The sequence below is a fragment of the Eucyclogobius newberryi genome, unplaced genomic scaffold, assembly GCF_026437365.1.
Source record: "Eucyclogobius newberryi isolate DKJ021-1_F unplaced genomic scaffold, fEucNew1.0.hap1 SCAF_12, whole genome shotgun sequence".
In the NCBI taxonomy this organism is placed as follows: domain Eukaryota; kingdom Metazoa; phylum Chordata; class Actinopteri; order Gobiiformes; family Gobiidae; genus Eucyclogobius; species Eucyclogobius newberryi.
This window is the reverse complement of record NW_027315746.1, coordinates 26,869,588-26,893,888: the sequence shown is the minus strand read 5'-3', so window position 1 is coordinate 26,893,888 and position 24,301 is coordinate 26,869,588. Positions and strand designations below refer to the sequence as shown.

The 24,301-nt window shown below is 40.7% G+C and overlaps 1 protein-coding gene across 1 annotated transcript in view; it reads left to right on the top strand.

The window, feature by feature from the left end:
• Positions 1-24,301, top strand: part of LOC140356633 (corticotropin-releasing factor receptor 2) — a 181,565-nt gene that overhangs the window by 134,927 nt on the left and 22,337 nt on the right. The window contains exons 5-8 of the mRNA XM_072441765.1: positions 10,512-10,629; positions 13,983-14,136; positions 21,602-21,662; positions 22,820-22,892. Of these exons, the coding sequence (XP_072297866.1) occupies positions 10,512-10,629; positions 13,983-14,136; positions 21,602-21,662; positions 22,820-22,892 (406 nt within the window). The remainder of the gene's footprint in view (positions 1-10,511; positions 10,630-13,982; positions 14,137-21,601; positions 21,663-22,819; positions 22,893-24,301) is intronic.

Sequence of the window (24,301 nt, the reverse complement as noted above, 5' to 3'; positions counted from 1 at the left end):
CCCAAACCTCCGGTTGGTCCTGCAGTTGTTCAGAGGAGACACATAAGTGATGGCACAGGTGCACTGTTTATGGAAATGATAAACTTTGAAAATGTCTCATGTTCTAATGTAAATGATTTGTTGAACTCTGTTACATCTAGTGTTTTGAATGTTCTGGACACCATCGCCCCTATAAAGGCTAAAATGGTTAAAAATAAGCAGAAGGCGCCGTGGAGACATGATGATTGGGTCAGGGCACAGAAAAGGGAGTGCCGCAGGGCCGAACGGAAATGGCGCAAGTCAAAGCTCCAGGTTCAAAAAGAGATTTACAAAGAAAAGCTGAACATGTACAACCTAATCTTATGTAGAACTAGGGAAAGATATTTTTCTGAAATAATTGGAAGCTGCAGTAACAACTCGCGTGTCCTGTTTGCCACAGTAAACAGATTAACAAACCCTCCAGCTCAGCTGCCGTTAGAACTCATTTCCACATCCAAGTGTAATGAGTTTGCATTATTCTTTAATGACAAAGTTCAGGGCATTAAAAATGCTATAAATCCCACAATGCAAAAAATTACCCTAAAACCACCAAGACACTTAGAGCTAACTCACTTTGCACCAGTAACTGACAAAACTGTCCATGAGATCATCACCAGTCTGAGTTCATCTACATGCTGCCTTGATGTGTTACCCACCAGATTTCTAAAGTCTGTGCTGAACAGTTTGTTAGCACCATTCACTCACATAGTTAACATGTCGCTTCAATCTGGAACATTCCCAATGTCTTTGAAAACTGCGGTCATAAAGCCTCTCCTAAAGAAGAGCAGTCTTGATGCCGCAGTACTGAGTCATTACCGGCCCATCTCTAATCTGCCATTTTGGGGCAAAGTCCTTGAAAAGGTTGTTTACCAACAGCTCACAGATTTCCTCTTAATAAACAACTCATTAGATGTTTTTCAGTCAGGTTTTAGACTTCATCACAGCACTGAGACTGCTCTTGTCAAGGTGACAAATGACATCCGCCTGAACACTGACACGGGCAAAGCCTCAGTCTTAATTCTGTTAGATCTGAGTGCTGCTTTTGACACTGTCGATCATGGGATCCTCTTACAGAGACTAGAGGACTGGGTGGGCATCACTGGCACTGCCCTAAACTGGTTAAGGTCCTATCTGGAAGACAGGAAGTACTTTGTTGAAATTGGTAGCTGTGTCTCAGACCACATGACCCTGACCTGTGGAGTGCCCCAAGGGTCAGTCCTGGGTCCCCTTCTGTTCAACCTCTACATGCTGCCGTTAGGTCAGTTGATACGCAGTGAAAATGTGTCCCATCACAATTATGCAGACGACACTCAGATCTATGTTTCACTATCGGCTGGTGAATATGGACCAGTGGATTCACTCTGTCACTGCATCCAATAGATCAGTTTGTGGATGCAAATCAACTTTCTCCAGCTGAACTCAGACAAGACTGAAATAATCGTTTTTGGCCCACAGAAACAAAGAGAAAGTGTTAGCGGTCACCTCCAGAGTCTCGCTCTAAAGCCTACAAACCAAATTAGAAATCTGGGGGTAATAATGGACTCAGACTTGAACTTTAATAGCCACGTCAAATCAATAACATCAGCAGCTTTTTACCATCTAAAAAACATTGCCAAAATCAAAAATATAGTGTCAAAACCAGATTTAGAGAGACTTATCCATGCGTTTGTCTCCAGTAGATTAGACTACTGTAACGGCCTGCTCACTGGCCTCTCCAAACGAGCTGTAAAACAGCTGCAGTACATCCAGAACGCTGCTGCTCGGGTCCTGACTAGAACCAGGAAGTATGATCACATTAGTCCTGTTCTCAGGTCTCTGCACTGGCTCCCTGTGGCTCAGAGAATAGACGTTATAGCAGCTCTGCTTATGTACAAGTCTCTCCATGGCCTAGCACCAAAGTACATCTTGGACATGTGTGTGCCATAATAACCATCTCGGACTCTGAGGACCTCAGGGACCGGCCTCCTGCTGGTGCCCAGAGTCAGGACAAAACATGGGGAATCTGCGTTTCAGTTTTATGCAGCTAAAATCTGGAACAGTCTTCCTGAAGATGTGAGACAGGCTTCTACTCTGACAATGTTCAAATCTAAGCTTTTTGTTTAGCTGCGCATATGACTGAAAGGATTTTTCTTTGCACTCTTCTCTTTTGTTTGTGATTTTATTAGTTTAGAAAATAAGTTGGATTGATAATTTTTAATTTAGTTAATTTTATTGTATTTCTGTTTCTGTAATTTCTTTGTGATTTGAATGCATTTTTCCTGCTGTGTGAAGCACTTTGAATTGCCTTGTGTATGAAATGTGCTCTACAAATAAACTTGCCTTGCCTTGCAATTAATAGTGTGACCCACAAACCATTGTTGTACCCCTCATTTATTCAATCATATTTACTTTAGTCTAATGTGTGAAAGGTTTAATGTTTTGTTATATTTGTCGGTGTAATCCCTCATTCGTCCAGGCGTGTTCCATAGTAGAAAAAGCTTCAGTTGTAGTCATCTGGACTCAGTTAGAAAAAATAGACGTTTCGACTCTCATCCAAGAGTCATCGTCAATAAAAGAATTTAGATCGAGAACTCCGATATTAATACTGTTCTGTGGTAAGACCCGCCCATTGGGCGGAGCCTTCCTGAAGTAGAAGGAGTTGTTTGTTTCAACAGAAACTCCCCCCTTGTATCTACCGAGCTAGCCTATTCAGAATTTTAATGGGCTATTAGAATCCTCTTTGTCTTTGTGAGACCCTGGCTCAACCACCCTGAGTACCTGATTAGCATCTAAATGTCCTGGTCCTGGTCCTCTACCTTTCCAGGGGTTCAGTATACCATTATAGATACCAGGAAGATTGAATCTTAGCCCTCCATTTCTGTTTAAAGAAGGTCTTTCTTTTTTAACAAAAATAGCGTCCTTAACTCCTCTTTCAAACCATCTTTTCTCCCTGCTTAAAACCTTCACCTCACCGTCTTCAAACGAGTGATTAGAGGCTTCAAGATGGAGATGCACGGCACTCTGAGGTCCTGAACTTGTATTTCTTCTGTGCTGATAGAGCCTCTTGTGTAGAGGCTGTTTTGTCTCACCTATGTACCGTTCTTTACAGCTGCATTGGATCGAATAAACTACATTGCGCTTGTTTTTGAGTAGGCAACTTGTCCTTAGGATGAACCAGTTTTTGTCTTAAAGTGTTTCCTGGTTTAAAATAAACAGGGACTTCGTGTTGTCTAAAAATTCTCTGCAGTTTTTCCGACAGGCCAGACACATAAGGGATAGAAACACCCTTCCTTCTCTGTTCAGTTTCCCTTTTGTCCTGCTTCTTGGTTCTCTTCACTCTGTTGAGAGCCCAAGCGGGGTAACCACAGGCTGAGAGGGCATTTCGGACATGTTTTTCCTCTTTCTTCTTGCCCTTTGAGCTGGTGGGCACACCTTGAGCTCGTGGAACAATCAAGAAAGGCCAAGCGATTCTGGACGCTAAGGAGAATCGCTTGGCCTTTCTTGATTGTTCCACGATCAGAGGAGAGGACGGGGAACTCCAAATAGAAGTATATAGGAAACCTACACACACGGACCAGTATCTGCTCTTTGGTTCCAACCACCCACTACAGCACAAGCTGGGTGTGATCCGAACCTTACAACACAGAGCTCAAGGTGTGCCCACCAGCTCAGAGGGCAAGAAGAAATAGGAAAAACATGTCTGAAATGCCCTCTCAGCCTGTGGTTACCCCGCTTGGGCCCTCAACAGAGTGAAGAGAACCAAGAAGCAGGACAAAAGGGAAACTGAACAGAGAAGGAAGAGTGTTTCTATCCCTTATGTGTCTGGCCTGTCGGAAAAACTGCAGAGAATTTTTAGACAACACGAAGTCCCTGTTTATTTTAAACCAGGAAACACTTTAAGACAAAAACTGGTTCACCCTAAGGACAAGTTGCCGACTCAAAAACAGAGCAATGTAGTTTATTCGATCAAATGCAGTGAAGAAAGCTGTAAAGAACGGTACATAGGTGAGACAAAACAGCCTCTACACAAGAGGCTCTATCAGCACAGAAGAAATACAAGTTCAGGACCTCAGAGCGCCGTGCATCTCCATCTTGAAGCCTCTAATCACTCGTTTGAAGACGGTGAGGTGAAGGTTTTAAGCAGCGAGAAAAGATGGTTTGAAAGAGGAGTTAAGGACGCTATTTTTTGTTAAAAAAGAAAGACCTTCTTTAAACAGAAATGGAGGGCTAAGCTTCAATCTTCCTGGTATCTATAATGGTATACTGAACCCCTGGAAAGGTAGAGGACCAGGACCAGGACATTTAGATGCTAATCAGGTACTCAGGGTGGTTGAGCCAGGGTCTCACAAAGACAAAGAGGTTTCTAATAGCCCATTAAAAAGCTTCTGAATAGGTTAGCTCGGTAGATACAAGGGGGGAGTTTCTGTTGAAACAAACAACTCTTTCTACTTCAGGAAGGCTCCTCCCAATGGGCGGGTCTTACCACAGAACAGTATTAATATCGGAGTTCTCGATCTAAATTCTTTTATTGACAATGACTCTTGGATGAGAGTCGAAACGTCTATTTTTTCTAACTGAGTCCAGATGACTACAACTGAAGTTTTTTCTACTATGTTTTGTTATATTGTATTATGATGTTTTGTATGTATTGTGTTGTTCTATTCTTTGTGCTGCTGCCTCTTGACAAGTTGTCATTGTAAATGGGAATTAGTTATCAATCCATTTACTTTTTATTTTCATAGTGTATGCCTAGTGCTATGTAGCCTATAGACTTTTATTTCAGTGAGTTATTTCTGTCCCACCTAATCCCATGACCTGTCCCACTCCTGAGACTTCTGAGGTGGTTACCGTGGGCATGCTCTTCTTCTCTTCATACTTTCCAAAACCATTCACTGAACTTCCAACATTTCAAACATTTTGGCAGCACATTTTGAATTTTTAAGGTTAAAGGCAAGGTTGTGTCCTTTAATAAATTTGTATTTAAATGCAAAACAAATGCAATTTATAAAATAAAATTCCTGAACCAAAATAAAAAAGACAGTCTAAAATTGCAAAAGAAGATAATACGTCTTTGACTGTTTAGAGTGACGAAGGGTTCAGAGCAATCTTCAGAAAATTGGGGAACAGTTACTGTTAAAAAGCACTCTCCTGAAATTGTCCTCTTCAGTCAGGAAGGAAATGTTTAGATAATTCTAGTTTATAGAAGATTGTGTTTCCTTTGCATGATGTGTTGAATTTTTGCCATTAGCAACAGCAAAGGTAGAAATGATTGAGAAGTGTGAATAAGGTTGTCCAGAAAATCAAAAGCTGACACGATACTAAAAGTAAAACTACTCATTTAGGCACATATTTTGTGACCACATTATGAAATCATATCAAATATTCCCCATTGCAGTGTCAGAATTGGCATCGAGCTTTTTCCAATTATTGGAAATGTATGTATCCATGGATCTTGCTGAAACTGTACCGTGGTAACTCGTAACTCTGTAGTGTAGGCTTCATTCTTATTGTTCAATGTCTGCAGTGCAAAATATTAACCCTTTTCCATTTTTTATTGTATTGTTTTATTCAGCTTCAGTGTGCAGGCCTGAAAGACCCCACTATTATAAATATCCTATGGCCTTTTCTGTTCTGTGGAGCAGATATACACGGCTCTGTAATTGTGCTCTGGGAACATACTTTTTGCCTTGAGATATGTCACATAATGTACACATCTTATGCATCGCTACACTTTTATTATACATGTCATTCTGGCTGTCTGTGGGAGTTCTCCATCATATGAATCTGAAAGGGGAAAAAATCGTATGCATGTATTCAGATGTTTCTGTATGTAACTCTTAAGAGCTTTAATACAATTCAATAATGGCCGTGATGACTCCATATTAACCAGCCGTGACTAGAACATATACAGTACACTATTGGAGCTGTATATAATCTTGAGCCAGAACTGTTTTTATGCCCGACCACAATACAACAGTTTGGTGCATTTCATATTCAGCAAATGGAATCTTGATAGTTCTTTCAACATAATGCCATCCATCCTTCTCCTCCCGCTTATCTGGGGCCAGGTCGCCGGGGACAGCAGTCTAAGCAGGGACTCCCATATTTCCCTCACCCCAGCTCCTCCGGGGGGATCTTGAGGCGTTTCCAGCCAGCAAGTAACATCCAGTGACTTGCTGGCTGGCTAAGTGCCTCCAGCGTGTCCTGGGTCTTCCCAAGGGCCTCCTCTCGGTGTAGTCCCGATACAGATGGAGGGGCAGCGGATTTCGAGGTGCTGATCTTCATCCAGGCTGCTTCACACTCAGCTGCACATCGCTCCAGTGTCAAAGGGCTTGGGTTGATAGAGCCATTAGGAAAACATAATTGTCAAACAGCAGAGATGAGATCCTGTGGTCCCCAAGCCGGACACCCTCCGACCCCTGACACCCTCCAACCCCTGACACCCTCCGACCCCTGACTGCGCCTAGAAATTCTGTCCATAAAAACTATGAACAGAACAGGTGACAAAGGGCAGCCCTGGCGGAGTCCAACATGTACTGGGAACAGGTCTGACTTACTGCCAGCAATGAACACAGCTCCTGCTCCGGCCATACAGGGACCAGACAGCCTTGAGCAAAGGGACCCGGACCCCGTACTCCCAGTATGCTCCGCCCCTCTCTTTACCTGAATGTCTGAGACACAACAAAATTGATCATCACCCTTCGGCAGAACAAACTGTGACTAGCTCAGAAATCAAATAATTGGTGGGACCGTTCTTACCGATCACCCATCTCCAAGTGTCACTGTCGCTGCCCACGTGGCAGTACCCCTCCCAGGGACTCCAAGAAGAAGGTACTCCACATGGTTGTTCGGTCTGTAGGCCAACACAACTGTGATAGAACTGGCCCCGACCTGAAGGCGCAACCCTCTCGTTCAACTCCCACATGTGGCGTCTGAGCTGTGGGGCTGTGGGGCCCACACCAGCTCAGCGCCTCTCCCTGTGGGCAATGCCAGAGAAGTGGAGCGTCTAGAGACCAAGCTGTGCTTGGAAGTGAGGCTGTCTACATCTAGTCCGTACATTGTTTCTATTCATAAGGGGCTTTTGAAAGAAAAGGTGAAGACGTAAACGCACACAAACAGATGAATCTATATTAATTGTAACACTGCAATCAATTATTTTTCTATAGATTACAATTACGTTTACCATCATTAGATTTTAAACATGCTCTTGAGTACCTTTCATTTTGGATCTTGTGTTTTTGAACTTAAAATAATGCTTATGTATCAGTCTGTGCTCCATCATAATAAACTGTGATAAAAATAAGGCATGCATAAAAATGTGTTACTACAAAAACAAAAATAGACTTAGAGTTAATCCTTTGACTGAGTATGTACATAAGCATGCAGTTAAATGCAATGCAATTTCATTGCAGAAATGCTCAGAACAAGTCTGGTGATGATTTAAGGACTTAAAGTATCACTGGAGAAATTTGGATTTCTACCTCACCATTCAGGGAAAATTTAAATAATTCATGAAAGGGCAAGAGAACCTCGTAAACACTTATATTAAATGTGAATTCATTTAAATTAAGTTAAATTCCAGATATACTTTGATGAGGTGATATTTATCCTTTAGGATTACATTTTGGACAGAGAAAACAGGAAGACTTGGCTGTATTTTTCCGACCTTCTGACCACCTGCTGTTGGCTCAGGGACCTGCAAATGTGGCCCTCTGCCCAGAGCAAAACTAGATCTATTTTAACAGCGATACGACGATAAGTTTAATACATTATAAAAGCAAACAATCGATATTCTAATAAATCATATCTTTGAGTTCCTTCATTTGTTTCTGGAGTACTGAACTGTACACACCTAGCATTCTAACCTGTAAGTACTGAGCTCATTCTATACTTACCGACCTTGAAAGAACTATTCATGTTTTCAACAGCTCAAGAATAGACTATTATGTCTGTGTCTCCCAGTCGCCCTCAGCCGCCTTCAGAATGCTGCAGCGCCTTTTCTGACCGACACACCCAGACGTCAACACATCACCCCAGTTCTTTTTGCTCTTCATCGTCTTCCTGTTTCTTTTAGGATTGATTTTAAAATGTTACTTTTTGTTTTTAAAGCTCTAAATGGCCTGGCACCTGCTTATCTGGCCAAGCTTCTGTCTGCCCGAAACCCAAGCAGGGCTTTAATGTCGACAAATCACTTTCTGCTGGACGTCCCCAGAGCCAGACTCAAACACTGGGGGATCGAGCCTTCTCTGTCGCTAGCCCCAGACTCTGGAACAAACGGCCCTTCGACATGCGCCCCCCGACATGCGCCCCCCGACATGCACCCCCGACATGAGCCCAATGACATGCACCCTCCGTCATGCGCCCCAAACATGTACCCTCCAACATGCGCCCCCGCCATGCACCCCCCGACATGCGCCCAATGACATGCACCCTCCGTCATGCGCCCCCAACATGCACCCCGACATGCGCCCAATGACATGCACCCTCCGTCATGCGCCCCCAACATGCACCCCCGACATGCGCCCAATGACATGCACCCTCCGTCATGCGCCCCCAACATGCACCCCCGACATGCGCCCTCCAACATGCGCCCCCCGACATGAACCCCCCGACATGAGCCTCCCGACAAGAGTCTCCCGACATGCACCCCTGACATGAGCCTCCTGACATGCACCCCCCGACATGCACCCCCGACATTAGTCCCCCGACATGCACCCCCCGACATTAGTCCCCCGACATGCGCCCCCGACATGCACCCCCCGACATGAACCCCCCGACATGCACCCCCGACATGCACCCCCCGACATTAGTCCCCCGACATGCACCCCCGACATGCACCCCCCGACATTAGTCCCCCGAAATGCGCCCCCGACATGCACCCCCGACATTAGTCCCCCGACATGCCCACCATCACAGTCTTTAGCCTTTTTAAGTCTAGGCTTAAAAACATATTTATTCAGACTGTTTTTTAACACCCTGTGATGTAATGATACTTTAATTTTACTTAGATTAATGTTTTTCGTATTGCCTTGATTTTTATTCCGAAGCACTTTTGCCATTTTTGAGTGTAAAGTGCTCTATAAATAAAAGGTTGATTGATGGATTTATCACGTAATAGTCTTTCGGCAAAACAACTGAGAAAATAACAACCCCCGGCTGGATTAGGGAGGAAGAAAGGTCCGCTGTGTATAAGAGTTTGGACTTTGCTGGAGTTACAGGCTGGATTTGTGCACCAGCTCACGCATCAGGACCAAATACAGTTACACGAAAAGACAGCAGGACAAATCCTTGTGTCTCTTGTCTCACAGAGCAGGGGTTTGGCAGTAAACAAGTTGTTGTGTGTCAACTGGGTTAAATGGCTCATTCCAACAAGAGGTGGACAACATATTGAAATGCAGATAAAGTTCTTTGAAGATTAGAATATTGAGTATATAATTTATTGTAAAAATGCAACAAAAAACATTATGTTGTAAACTTTCAGAACAAGGGGATAAGGTCATATTCTCTGCACTGTGTGATTCATTTTATAATTTTGATAATTAAAAATCAAATAATACAATTAACTACACATTTCTGTTGGACTGACATAAAATTGTATCGAATCGAATATCATTATTGGGGTATTCCATAAATAATAATAATAAAGATAATATAAATACCGGTGCATTGTCCATATCAATAGGAATAGGATTTAAGTTTTGGATTTGTTGCTGCCATAACATTGTATGCATCGTGTTAAACAATTATATTTACCGTATTTTCCTATATAAGTCGCACCTTTTTTCATAGTTTTGCCGGGGTGTGACTTATACTTATACTCCAGAGCAACTTATATGTGATATCATTTGTTATTTTCACACTTGCAACCACATTTCATTCTCCAGCGTGACTTATATATGTTTTTTTCTTCTCTAATATGCATTTTTTGGCTGGTGCGACTTATACTCCGGTGCGACTTATAGTCCGGAAAATACGGTACATCGCCAAACATGTGGGACATTATTCTTATTTGTTATTTCTGATGCTGATGTAGATGATGCTGTGCTGTGTGTGAGGGTTTGTGCGCGTGCGTAGTCTGGCTGAGCATTGACGCTGTTCTAAGCAGACCATCATGTCAAAATATTTGTTGGTGCCTTCACTCAGATGCTGTAGCTGGTGGATCATAAACAGTTACACAGGCCCAAGACTAGCCTCATACTATATAAATGCATGCATCTGCTTACAAAAAGAAAACACCAAAAAACAAACGCTGCACCCCTTCCAAGAGTACGTTCCTGCGGCTATGTCTGGGTGTCTTTAAACCAGCTTTGTAGTCTGTATATACAATTTTCTGTTGGGAAATTGGTAGACTGTGTTAAAAAAGGCCAGAGCTAATGGCAGCGCCCTTGGTAACTTCCTGAGCTATACATAAGTGTAAAAGGTTTATTGCACAGTCTATTCCAGGTATCCACTTCTGCTGCTAAACAACAGCCATGCCATTACTTGATGACATGTTTTTTTTGCTTGTTTTTCAGGAGCATACGATGTCTCCGTAACATCATTCACTGGAACCTCATCGCCACGTTCATTCTCAGAAATATTATGTGGTTTCTACTGCAACTCATCGACCACAACGTCCACGAGAGCAACGAGGTAAATGCGCGGGCCGAGCGGCTGCGTGTTGTTCCGTCAACTCTCGTCCCCATTTCACAGATAATAAAAGGCTGAACGAGCGGTGCATCAGCTTGTTGGATGACACTCAAGTTAAATGGAAAATGAAAAAAAAAAACATATAGACCATATACAGTTAGGGTATGACAGTACATGATAGTGTGTGACAGAACTACCGCTAGTTCATTTCAAATGGTTTGCAATGGTCCAAATGTTAGATTTTTGTTGCTCACCTGAATTCACCGTAATGAGTTTATATGTGCTTTTTGCAACTTTGTATTTATTTTTTAAAGTTTAAAACATAAAAAAAATAGAACAAAAATAACCAGAGAGCCAAATTAGCAATAATACAAATTTAGAAAAAAACTAAAAACTTCTACCAACTAAAGAAACACAATCATGAAAAAGATTAATTCAAATAAATGTCCCAGTTTGTCCACAGTCGGTCAAATTTGTCCATTTCAAAATTGAGTCCAAGTGTTAGTACTTTTCCACAACTTTCAGAGTCCAGAGCAGAGTTTACCGCTACTGCTAACAACAACTAGCATGCTAACTGCGCACTTAGCAGAGAGTGAAACGCTCTATAGCTAGATGCAGGAAGCGCACAGTGGTCTCATTTCCCAAGAGAAACTTTTTCAAAAATGAATCTGCACTGGGACAAAACTAAATGTCTTAATTATATGAAAGCTAGTGGTATTTTCCTTTTGCATTGTAAAGCCGGGATACATGCCTTTGTTCATGTCAGTGAGTTAACTATATTTTGTCCCCCTTTCAGTATATTTTTAAAAGTGCTGGCTGCATCTAACTAGTAAAAAAACAAAATGATGAAATAAAGAAGCAGACACGCAAGCCTTTTTTTTCAGGCTTTGAACGCACCTCTTTTCACGGTTTGAAATGGACCCGGCTCTAACTCTGTTCCGCTTGTGGCTTAAGTGTCAAAAGGGAAACGTTTAATTTAATGTTTGGGAAAGTTATTGAGTGTTGTAACTATAAAACAGGGCATTCACTCAATCGCTGCTCGTAAGTCTGAAGGGAGAATAACGGTTTAGGAACTTGCAGTAATTCATAAAATCACAGGAACCAGAGTGCTTTGCTTTGGTTTGTTTATCAGATAATCAGTGTTCAAAACAGCATTAAAATACCCAACACATCAAGTTAATAAGCTATAGCACATTAAACTTAAACAGAAGTAAGAATGTGTTTAAATAGGGGTTTTCAACTGTATGATGAAAGTGGAAAAGAGGCTGTGACAACAAAATACTCATGAGGGAGGTTTGAGTTACAATTTCAACTTGATTAACAGCCAGTTAATTGTCTGGAGGAGGAACACGGCTTGTAAATCTGCCACTCTGCGTTCAAGCCCACGATATGAGCTTGGTTTACTGTCAGTTGATGAGCTGCTTCCTTCTCTGGAACGACAAATCCGCCGAACGAAGCAGCTTTGGAAAACTCCTTCCTCCGTCCCAGTCGAGTGCCAGCAGAAACCAGATTGCTTGTAGTTCTGGAGCGTTGATTTATCATGCCGAGACAAGCCAGGTCCACATACTCTCGGTACAAATGTATTTTAATGGGTCAACAAAAACTGAAGGCTGTTTAAAAAAAAGGATAAAAGCAACAATAGCAAAGAAAAAGTTGGATCCTTCGAGAGCCAAATCTAACTCTTAAACGTGCTTAAAATGGCCCGCACTGTGATGGCTAAGCTTCCTCTAACGCAGGCATGTCCAAACTAGGGCCCGGGGGCCAAATGCGGCCCTCAGACCAATTTTTGTTTGCCCTCCAGCTTCCTACTATGTTATGTTATGTATATATGTAGTATTTTTTACTGTGAAATTGGGAAAATTCAGGCATATTGATGTTATACCAACCTATTATTATTGTTCTAGGTCTAATTAAAGGTGTGGAGGCTCATCGCAATTACACACAATGCAACATTTTGAATGATTCACTTTTCGACATTGTCAAGTTGTTTGAGGCCCTCTGCTCCGTTTAAGTTTCAAAATGCTGCCCTTGGTGAAAAAAGATTAGACACCCCTGCTCTAACGCATGCGTCTGAGCCTAGATAAGGTGAAAAATGGAGGAAAAGGCTTCTGGACTTCTGTTTCCAGCGCATCAGGGGCCGTGTCCAGATAAAGAGAGGCTGCTTCTTCCTGATCAAAGTGTGGTCACGTCTAAATGTTTGCTTTAGTAAGAAGTCCCTGTTTAAATCAACACTACTGCACACCAGAGCTTCATTAATGAAAAGAGTGACACAAACTGTTAGAGAAACCACATGTAACAGAGTACTTTTTGAAAAATACAACGCAACCATTCACCTGTAAATAAAACACAAATACAGTGATAACCGTGGGCACATGATCTTCCCAGGCAGTGCTATAAGCAGAAGATGTCCAGTTTAGTGAAGAGATTGTAACTTCTGTATGGATTAAGGTAGGCCCCAAATGTTTATTCCAACTGGCTTGGGTTGATATTCCACAGAGCCTCTTTTGTTCTTTGGTTTATTCTCCTGACTCGGGATTTTCAAAGTTTTGAAATGTGAAAACAGAACTAGTTAATTTGCCGGATTTAATGCAAGTAAAATATGTTTTGATATATTGTAAAACATCTATTCAGATGAAAATGAGACCGCAGCGCTTTCTATGTATCGGTTTTATTCTCCTAGAAGCAGGAAGTGCGCCATTAGCATGATAATGTTTGTTAGCTTTACCCAGAATGGCAAAACTCGCTCTGGGCTCACAGAACAGTACTTATAAACTAATTGCGGTGAATATTTAAGCTGCTAGGAATGCATTAGGCAATTGAGAAATAGAGTTTAAAGTGAACTATTTCTGTTGTTTTCATTTGAAAACAGTAAAAATCAGGTACAGCCCCTTTAAGGTTTTGAGTTCAAGTTCTAGCTTTGAGACTTTAATTTAACTTTTTTTAACTTTCAATCGACTTTAGAGCATATTTCAGTGGAAGTGCCAATCCGTGGCAAAAAGAAGCAAACGTGGGCAGGATGAAATAAGGTCATGCAAAACATTGACAAATTGAGATTAAAAAAAAATAATAATAAATGAACACCATCACATTTTACTCTTTAACAGTTATAATTATAAAAAAAATGCATGAAATACTTTTACTTTTTACACCAAATGTTAAATTTTAAACATGTACATCAATACTTTTCCCTGAGTAGATTTTTTTATTTACTTTAACTTTTTTTTTGCTACTGAAATCTGAAAATAAAAAATAAAAATTAAGGGCAAAATTAATTTCCAGCCTGACCTTTGGCAACAGCTTAAAAAAAAAAAGTATTTCTTTAACCGTGTTTTCCTTGATTTGATTGCGTCTTGCAGCACTGGTGTCGACTCATCACAACCATCTACAACTACTTTGTGGTGACTAACTTCTTCTGGATGTTCGTGGAGGGCTGTTATCTGCACACAGCCATCGTCATGACCTATTCCACAGACAAGCTCCGGAAGTGGGTTTTCCTCTTCATCGGTTGGTGTGAGTACATACAGAAATCACTGTTCATATTTAAATACTTTGTTACTTTAAAAAGGTGCTGTACCTGTTTTTAACTTAAACCAAACTAGTTCATTTTAAACAGTTTACAGCTTTCCAAAGGTTTTCCTCACTTTCCTAACATATTACTAGCATCTTTTATTCACTATAATGAGTTTAAACGTGATTTTCGTGGTAATGCTAACAGCACATTAGCATCACTTCCTGTTTTGTAAATTTTAAAGAATGCAGATGCAGACAACAAACGTTTGCCTCATTTTGACCCTTAGAGCAGTTTTACGACACAGTTCCTTTAAGATTGAATAAATAAATTATAAAAATGACTGATTGAATTTCTCAATGTATTGTGCTGCTGTATGTTGTATGATTCAAGACGTTTCTAGGTCCGACATGCCAGATCGAGATGATTTTGAGACATATACAAAGGATGAGTAGAAAGTTAATTTAAAATGGGTGTTATGATGTAGGACATGAAAACAGATGGGGTGGTTTTAGAGAAAATTGAGATATGAACTTAACTAATACTATAATGGATTTCAAAACATGTTTGTAGAGGTCTAAACTACAAGGTAAGCAAGTTAATAAAGAACAAAAAACAGAACACGAGAAGACGAAACAGACGATCGCAAACTTTTGTATGTCACAAATAATCACAGTCTTTGCGATTTTCTAAATGTGATCATTCAAATGAGCCAGCAATTTAGATTTCCTTTTAGAAAGTTCTTAACTTGAAAGCAACATTGACTTTTTGCGTGTCATTTTTACCTTTTAGGAAAGGTCAGACATGTCTCAAGCTTTTTCAAACCAATGCGCACTCGTCTGGCACTAAACCATTTCAACTGGAATGAAAACTCTTGGGGTATTTTCAACTCAAACCGCAGTGTTCAAAATGCCATTTCCCCCAGACTTTGCGTTCAACACATACAAAAAGTATTCAGGCGCCTTTACATTTTTCACTCTGTTTCATTGGAGCCATTTGCCAAAATGAAAAGTATTTCATTTCCCCCTCGAGAGACAAAGAGACCACGAGAATGGACTGTTGAGCAAGCTTTATTCGTGAGTTATTTGGCGCTCAGACCCCGGCGGAAGACGTTGCAATCATGGGCACTCCATGATCTATTTGTATTAGATGTCTCCCCTCGGAGCCTGGAGACTGGTGGTGGTAGATGTGGAGAGAAGGTAGAGGATGAGGGGAATGTAGAGGAGGAGCAGGGGAGGCGGTGGGTCGCAGTACAGTTTGAGCGGTCGAGTCATCTGCCTGAGGGCTTAAATGCGACCGCCTGGTGCTGATTGGGAGCAGGGGAGGAGTCACTGGGAGCGTTGATTTGGGATGAGGAGCAGGTGCGAGGGCCATGGTGCAGACGCCCCCTGACCTTTCACCCTACTTCTTTGGCCAGGAAAAAACTGCATAACCTCTTTGGGATGAGCGCAGAAACCTGGAAGAGTCCATGGTGAAGTGAGGGATCTGACTCTCACAGGCGGACAGGCGGGCGCCCGCTTGAGTGCGATGATGGCGCTGGGGAGAGGGGTCCTTCCATGGTGGCCTTGACGTAGATGGGTGGAGTTAGGTCTTCCAGGCTGAATTTACGCAGGCTTCATTTCTCATTAATGTACATTCAGTACCGCATCTTGACTTGATTTTTTTGCAAATTGGTTCAAAAAGAAATACTGAAATATCACACGGTCATAAGTATTCAGATCCTAACATATTTAACTCACCTGCTCTCCATTTGTCCTGCTCCTCCTCGAGAAGGTTCTAGTCCTTCATTGGAGTGCAGCTGTGTTTAATTAAACTGATTGGACCTGATTAGGAAAGGCTCACACCTGTGTGTATGAGACCTACAGCTCACAGAGCAGGTCATGAGGTCATGAGGTCATGAGGTCAGAGGAACGACCCAAGGAACAGCCCAACAGGAGCTCAGAGACAGAACTGTGGCAAGTCTCAGATCTGGCTATGGTTAGAAAAGAATTTCTGCAGCACTCAAGGTTCCTGAGAGCACATTGGCCTCCAAAATCCTTAAAAAGAAGATGTTTGGGACAACCAGAACTCTTCCTAGACCTGGCCGTCCAGCCAAACTGAGCAATTGAGGGAGAAGAACCTTGGTGAGAGAGATGAAGAAGAACCCAAAGATTACTGTGGCTGAGCTCCAGAGATGCAGTGGGAGATGGGAGGAGGTCAACTATCACTGCAGCAGTCGGGGCTTTATGGCAGAGTGGCCTCTCTCCAGGTCAAGACATATGAAAGCCTGCATAGAGTTTGCCAAAAAACACATGAAGGTCTCCCAGACTATGAGAAATAAAATTAATTGATTTTAGCGACAATAAACATGAAACAAAGACTGAAACATTTACACGGGTCTGAATACTTTCTGTACCCACTGTAGATGCCGCATTCATGCACCGCATCAATTATCTATCACCTTGACTCGTTCTGGCTTACTCAATAGCCATACCACACCCCTGCATTGCCATGTAATTGGGTAAAAACCTTCCAACTTAATGTCATTAGTCTCTCATATAGATAATGGACATTGTGTTGATAAAAAAGAGGGGGGAGAGTGGGCATCCTTGTCTTCATGTAGGTCAAATTAAAGTGAGTCAAACGTAATGCATTGGAACAGATAATAGAAGTGGAGGCAATGAGATGCTTCCTGATTTGAAGTGACAGACCAATGATATGTCAGAGATGCTGCGATGAAGAGGGAAATGGAAGGATAGGAAGAGTTTGCACATGACAATCAAATCGAAATGAGATAATGGGGGAAAAAATCCATCTGGCTCTCGACAAAGAATACCTGCTAATGGGATCGAAATAGGAAGATAGAGGTGTTAATCTGATTAGACTATTGTATAACTTTCCATGAGATTTGTATTTTTGGAAACAAGGAATGAGCTAGAGACTACGGAGACACATTACACTTAATAAACTAGCAATGATATCGTTTTTATGCTTTACCCAATGCTTTTATTTTTTATCTAGCATTAAAACTAGAAGCTTTTGAGAAGCTCTGATTTAAAATGTAGAATATGTAAAATGTCATAGCACTTTCTCAATGAATTGAACTGCAACAGCTTTTTCACTTAATATTGTATGACATTAGTTAGTGTAATCCCTTATCCCGTGGACCATGTTTTCAAAATCAACACGTTCGACTTCATCTGAAAGTCATTTTCAATCAAAGGAGCTGAGTCGAGTTTCCGCTCCTTGAATTGAAACAATATTTCGGATGGATTGATTTTGAAAACAATTTCCTGATACGTACCTTTTTTAAAACATTTTCTACAATTTGATCCCATTGTCTCTGCCCTGGGCGTTACCTCCTGAGACACACTGAGACGTCTTTAGCATTTGTATTCGTAACACTCGTCATTTTCCATTTTTGTATGTAGAATGTGCTGATGCTAAATCCAGACGGCAGCATGAGAAGTACAGATTACCCTTGTCTATCGCATGGAATCCATCCGTAGGTCAAGAATTCCCATAACGACTTCCATATTAGTCCTTAGCTATGTTTAATTTGCATTCATTAGCTTATAATGCCCACGTCCTGATGTATTCTGGGGCGAGGAACACATTCAAGAGTAATTCAATCATGGAGGATGCTTTCTCTCCCTTTTGAACATACATAAGATGAATATGGAGTTGTTGTTGATCGTACTAGGGCAATTAGCACCTGCTTGTAGCTCACAGATGACAGAGGGTGGACAGAAGACTAATGCTAGTGCTAATCACCTTGGGGCTCTTGAGTTTTCCTTTTGAAGGCAAAAGTCAAAGCAGCTCCCACAGCACTTTGTAAAGGAATAAAGGGTAGAATAATGAGCAGAGCATTTGGAAATATGTGGTTCCATATTGCAAATCAGACATGGCTTGGTTACGGTCAAGTTTAGTCCTGGTTAGTGTTCTCTCCGTTTTTCCCCCCAGACACACAGTATATGCTAAATCATTTCAATGAACTTTTAATTAGGCCCGAGCGCCACAAGCTGGCGAGAGGCCTATTAGTCCCGTAAGGCCGTGCAAAGCACGTCTGCGAAAGTGCGCACGAAATCGAGCGCGAAGCACTCGCCCACTTCCAAACCCTCACTAACGCACTCCTCCACTCATGCATGCCCCGTGCAAACTAATTAGTAGTAGGAAAATGGAGCATTACCGTTGTAAACGGGCGAAGCCCGTGCAAAAGTGCGCACTAAACGAGCACTTTACTTTGGGATGATACATATAAAGCACTCATTTGCGCCAAGTAGCTCACGAATACGTTCCCCATCTCTTGCATGTTCCGTGCATATAAGCATGTAATGCAAGAATTTAACATTATTACTGTATAGAGGGCCAAAAACACAAATTGGGCGGCGCCCACTCAAAATTAACGAAAGTACCCGTCAGTGACCAGGGACCCACACCATGCGCTTTCCAAAAATGTATAGTTTATGATATTTGAAAAATGGGAAACATTGTTTTCGCATCGGAATATTCTTCTTCTTTCTTCTTTCTTCTTTCTTCTTTCTTCTTCTCGGGACCAACCCCTCTATTTTTCACCCAGTGAACATTGACGAAAAGTCACAAAAATTTGCACACCTCTAAAAATCGTGCCTCTCTACATTCTGGCTATTTCCCTTTTCTAAAATAAAAAAAATTGGCGCGTCAGCGCCCCCAAATGAACCAAAAATGCATTGAGAGATAGGAAATGACCCAAAAAAAATCTGATCGTAGAATCATGAAATTTGGCGCAGAGGTAGATGGTGACAAAAGAAGTAAAAAATATTATTACGGCAACGCCGTCCGCCCAACCAACCCAACCAAATGTCGGCCATATTGCTTCAAAAATGGCTAAGCTTGACTCGGGAGTTTTTCCAAACGTCGTACTTTTACGAACTCCTCCCAGGGCGTTGGCCCTAAAAAGCTGAAATTTGGTGAAAATGCTACTGAGGAGTGGGACATCAAAAGTAATTCAAATTACATTGATACCTGTCATGGTCTCTGTGCGGCGAAGCCGCAAACAGTAGCTAGAATTTCAGAAATCTCCCAAATTTAACATTTCTGCCGTTTGCGCAGATAAAGTCCGAATTGCGTCAAATTAGAATCAGTTGTTAAACTCTTTGCCCTAAACATACTTGAAGTGAAATAAATTAATTTGGCGCCACTGCGCCCCCTACAGATTTTATATGGAGGTTAAATGTTTAGTTTTGCGAAATTATATGAAATTTGACACACAACTCAATTTTGGCATCCCCATCAAAAAAGTCAATGAGACCCATATCATAATTGTTATGGCGTTGCCGTAGCGATGACCAAAACCTCCCATGTTATTCCAATGGGGAAATTGCCAGAACATGTTTACACTTTATACTTTCACAAACTCCTCCCAGGGCGTTAGCCCTATTAACCAGAAATTTGGTGAGACTCATCTTCAGGGGTGGACCATCAAAAGTTATCCACATTTTTATTCAAAGAGTCACGGTGTCGCCAAGAATTCAAAATAAAATTGCTTTTTGATGGTAAAACAAAGGGGAGAAGATGTGACAGCGTCACAGATTCAGCAGTAGGCGTAATAAAAGGACAATTGGGGCGCGTCAGCGCCCCCTCCTCTTGCGGCGTGGCGAGGGCCGATCATTGCCGCTTGCGGCTATATTTATTAATTAATCTTATTACAACATTGTTTCCTCAGCATTGATTTACTCAAAGTTGTGTTTTGTTTTATTCATGCATATTTGAGTTCTACTGTATTCAGTACTCAGTTACATTTACTTGAGTAATTCAGTTTTTCAAGAAATTTTACTTTTTGACACCGTACTTTTACTCCTACTTGAGAAATATTTGTTGTTAAGTATCTCACTCTTACTCAACCCACTTCTGCCTGTATTGTCCTGCAACTGAGGCTCAAGTGCCCAGAAAATCACAGGTTTCCCCTACCCCCTATCACATTCTACTCCAGGACTATTCAATTGCCGGCCCGCAGGCCAAATCTGGCCCACTAAGCAATATGGTCCGGCTCCTACTATGAACAGCAGCAGAGATGCAGCAGAGATGCCATGATTAGCGCCAAGCAAAATGGTCCAGCCCATCAGGGTAAAATGGGCCATGGGCCCATACTGCTTGGTAGGCTGAGTTTGTCATTATATTTGTTTGGTCGGGACAGTACATATTAATGAACATACATGAAACTCAAGATGTAAAACACGCTGGATTAACCATGGGCGAGGGAGAAACCTGCAAACTAAACACAGAAAGGCCCTGTATCTCCGGGGAATAGATCCCAGGACCTTCTTGCTGTGATGCGAGTGTACTTTAATGTACTATACTTTTACTTTTACTTTTAATAGTAATGCCATTTATATTTAAGATTTTATCGTCCTGGTTCAGATTCTGTGGTCGAGTCCTGTTTAAGATGTTGTTTAAGCCTGTTTATGTTTAGTCTCAGTTCAGGTGTAGTTCTAGGTCTTTTAGGTCTTTTTGTTGAATAGAACCATTGCAAGTGGTTTGTGGGTATTGGATATAAAAAATAAAATTGTGGTGCAATTTTGTTGTCCGGCCCTCAGACAATGGCCCTCTGGAAAGTATAATTGAACAGCCCTGCTGTACTTTGATCTAAAATGTCACGTAGCCACTTTTCAAAAATAAACATGAACATGTGCTCCTTTAGCAGTGAGCTGTCACTATGAAGTTATGATCAGGAAGTCAATCAACCTGGTTCTATTGAAAAGCATATGATGTCTGTCTCCTTTAAACCTGATTTCATTACTATAAAAAGCTCAATATTCAATTGTGATTTCAACACATAAAAAAAACATACTTTTAATTAACACAAGTAACAATGATGTAGTTTTATTTAGTGTTTTCTGGGCAAAACAAGCTCACAGGATTTCATGCAAAAATTAACACATTAAACAAAATTGCAATGTACTGCCAAATATGAGTAAAATATTTAGTTCTAGCAGCTATCTAGCAGTTATTTTAGTCTACTAAGACATCATTAAGCGACAAGATTGGCTTGGTAGTTATTCCCTTGTTCTTGCAGGAAAATGTGCTTTCCCAGCCTGTACGGAACACAGGTTTAAATCAAATTAAAAAGACAGAAACGACACACAACATACAGCGGTGTGACGTACAATAATACAATACACACCACACATTTCTGGTGTGGTCATAAATCCAAAGAGCACAGGGACATGGTTCAGTTTAACTTTAAGAGGTTGAGAGTAGAGCATAATTATGTTTGTAGCTTTACTGGTTATTTTTGTGAACATTTTCAGTTTTCTGAGTGTGAGTATAGTCAAAAAACAGGATGAACAGTACAAAGGAAAATTTAATATTATAGTGCAAAATAAGCAGTAGAATGTTTTTTCTCACATATATGGTCCTGATTTTGATTTATTCATGCACTTTTAGGCAAATGTTATTACAAAAACAGCACTATAATCCACATTTGAATCCCTTTTTCTTTATTTTTAGGTATTCCATGTCCGATAATAATAGCGTGGGCCATTGGAAAACTCTATTATGAAAATGAACAGTAAGTATCCCCATTTTCCAAAAATAAAATATGAAAAAAAAAGTTTATTTTTAAATTTGTTGTTTTCGCTTTTCACTTTGACTTGATCAGTAATTGAGGCCTTTGTCAACAACATTCAGAAAGGCGTGAAAAGGCAAAATTGAACTTTGAAGGAAAGCTAAAAACTATCTCGAGTGGTATGGTGAAGAAATCAATGTGAAGGCAGTGGATTCTTTTATTGAAAAATGCCTTTCACCTCTCAGCCAAAAGAATTAACAATCTAACAGCATTTTTGCCATGAGCCTTGGATTTCTCCAGAATATTGAATCTGCATATTGTGATTTTCATGGTTAACGTTTTAAATGGCTTGTTCTGTCACCAGTCACATTGCTGTTCTGTTGTCTATTTAACCCAGATGTCAGGCTTTTGTTGCTGGAACTAACATAGAAAGTCAATAAATACACAACAGTTATATTTTCTTGAACGTGACATGTGCAAAATCATCTTTAATGCGCTTTAAACCTTTTCATTAGTGTTCACAAAGTTGTATTTTGATGATCCCTGCATGTTTGAGTTAATCCTGAGTGTCCTGCTACTGAGGCTCGAGTGCTCAGAAAAGATCTGTTTCCACCTACCCCCTAGCCCCGCCCACATCCCCTGTACTGAGATGCAATTATTTGAAAAATTAAAACTCTGAATGATGTATGTTTGGTTCTAAAATTTCATGTAGCCACTTTACAAACAAAAAACATCTAAATAACAATCTACTGCTTGTTACGGTGAAATGTCACTATGAAGAGGCGGGGCTTATCAGTTCTGCAGTTTTGAACAGGAAGTCAATGAACTTGTTTCTATTTTTAAGCAGTTTTAGATCGATAATGCGGTTTACAATGGTTAAAATGTAAAATTATGATCCAATTTTCTTCTAGTTCAATTCTAAGTGCCTGGAAAAAAGCATAATATGACTCCTTTAAATGACCTTTTTAAATGTACAGTAGTGTCACTGTCATGTATCTCTGGTTGTGAATATGTGGCATGGCTTCTCTTTGTATTGCTGTTTCTATCATTGATATTTGTGAGTCAGGTTAAAATATCAAAAGAAAAAGACATTTAAGAAGATTGAGACCTTACAGGACCAGCCAGGACCGCGTGTACACTAAAGTCTATCTCTCTCTTAGGTGTTGGTTTGGCAAAGAACCTGGAAAATACATGGACTATATTTACCAGGGACCTGTCATTCTAGTACTTTTGGTGAGTATTGCCACAACATGTTCGTACTGTTCTCTATTGTTTACTTTTAACAATATGTCCTTGGTGATTAAAGGGGCTTAATTAGATTTTTAGTTTAATTTGTTTTGCCCCAGTACAGGCATATTGTAAAAGCAGCTCTTGGGGTGAAAATGAGACCTCTGTGTGCTGTCTGCATACAGTATTTTATAGTCCGTGAACCAGGAAGTGTTGAAGCATGTTAGTTTTTGTAGGAAACTCTTATTTTTTGTAAGAAACTGGTGTCTGAAAGTTGTGAAATGCGCTGTTCTTGTGGGGATAATTATGATGCTCAGAAAACATAAGGGAAAGTGAGGATCATATTTGGACCACTGCACTTAGTTTAAACTAGTTTTTCATAATCAATGATCTCCCACCTTTTGCCTTCTCTGGGCCAAAAACGGCTCATGACACAGTTTCAAAGAAATGTGTCAACAATGTGTGGCATGGTCCACTTTTAAAAAGGGGGATATTGTTCTCTCCAATCTAGGTTACCTTCAGGTATAGTATATCTAACAAACTTTAAAGCATGATCTGTCTTTAAAATGTGAAGATATGCAAAATTGTATATTGAGTATGTTGTTTACGATAAAAATGCTACAAAAAGAGCTGTTTTTGACGAAGAAACAAACTTACAATATGATAGAACGCTGTTACTTACAGTCACTTTGCAAAGATTTATTACACGTTTCAGAAAATGTGTCAAAGCTATTCACTTCAGTGGCAAAACAGTTCAGAACTTTGTCAAAGGATATACAACACTATTTGTGGTTAAAATAGTTTAAAGTTAAAAAAGAAAGTCGTCAGATGTATAAACTTATCTCCCCATCACAGAGACACAACACTTTTAGACGTGTGTGTGAGAGTTGGAGACCTAAAGGACCATCACACTGTTTCTGTTGTTTGAGAGTCAGGTTTATGCTGAAAATATGTATAATATTTTACACTTTTTACCACTGTTTTCACCACACAAGTCTTCACGTTGTGCTCTGTTGTGTGTTCTTTTGTGTGTTCTCTGTCTTCGGTCAATGTTCCTGGATCAGAGTGTGCCGTTTGTAGGTAGACAGACTGTAGCACATGCAAAGAGCGTGTTACAATTCCAATCTGTATTTAAATACTTGATTATTGTGTTTTAGGTTCGGTTTGACATGAGCAGCAGATGTCACACAAGAGCCAAAATTCATATAAATTACACAATAGTGACAATTTAACCAGTAATATGAATAAACGATTCACCTTTTATTTTGTTAACTGCTATTTTGAACCGTCAGAACATCATTTCAAACTTTTATTTTCCAAGTTTTCTTCACAAACTGCCACTCGACTGAAAACCATGACAAATATGTACCGCACGTTCCATCTCCCCGAAACTAAGTCGTCGTTAGAAAAACGTC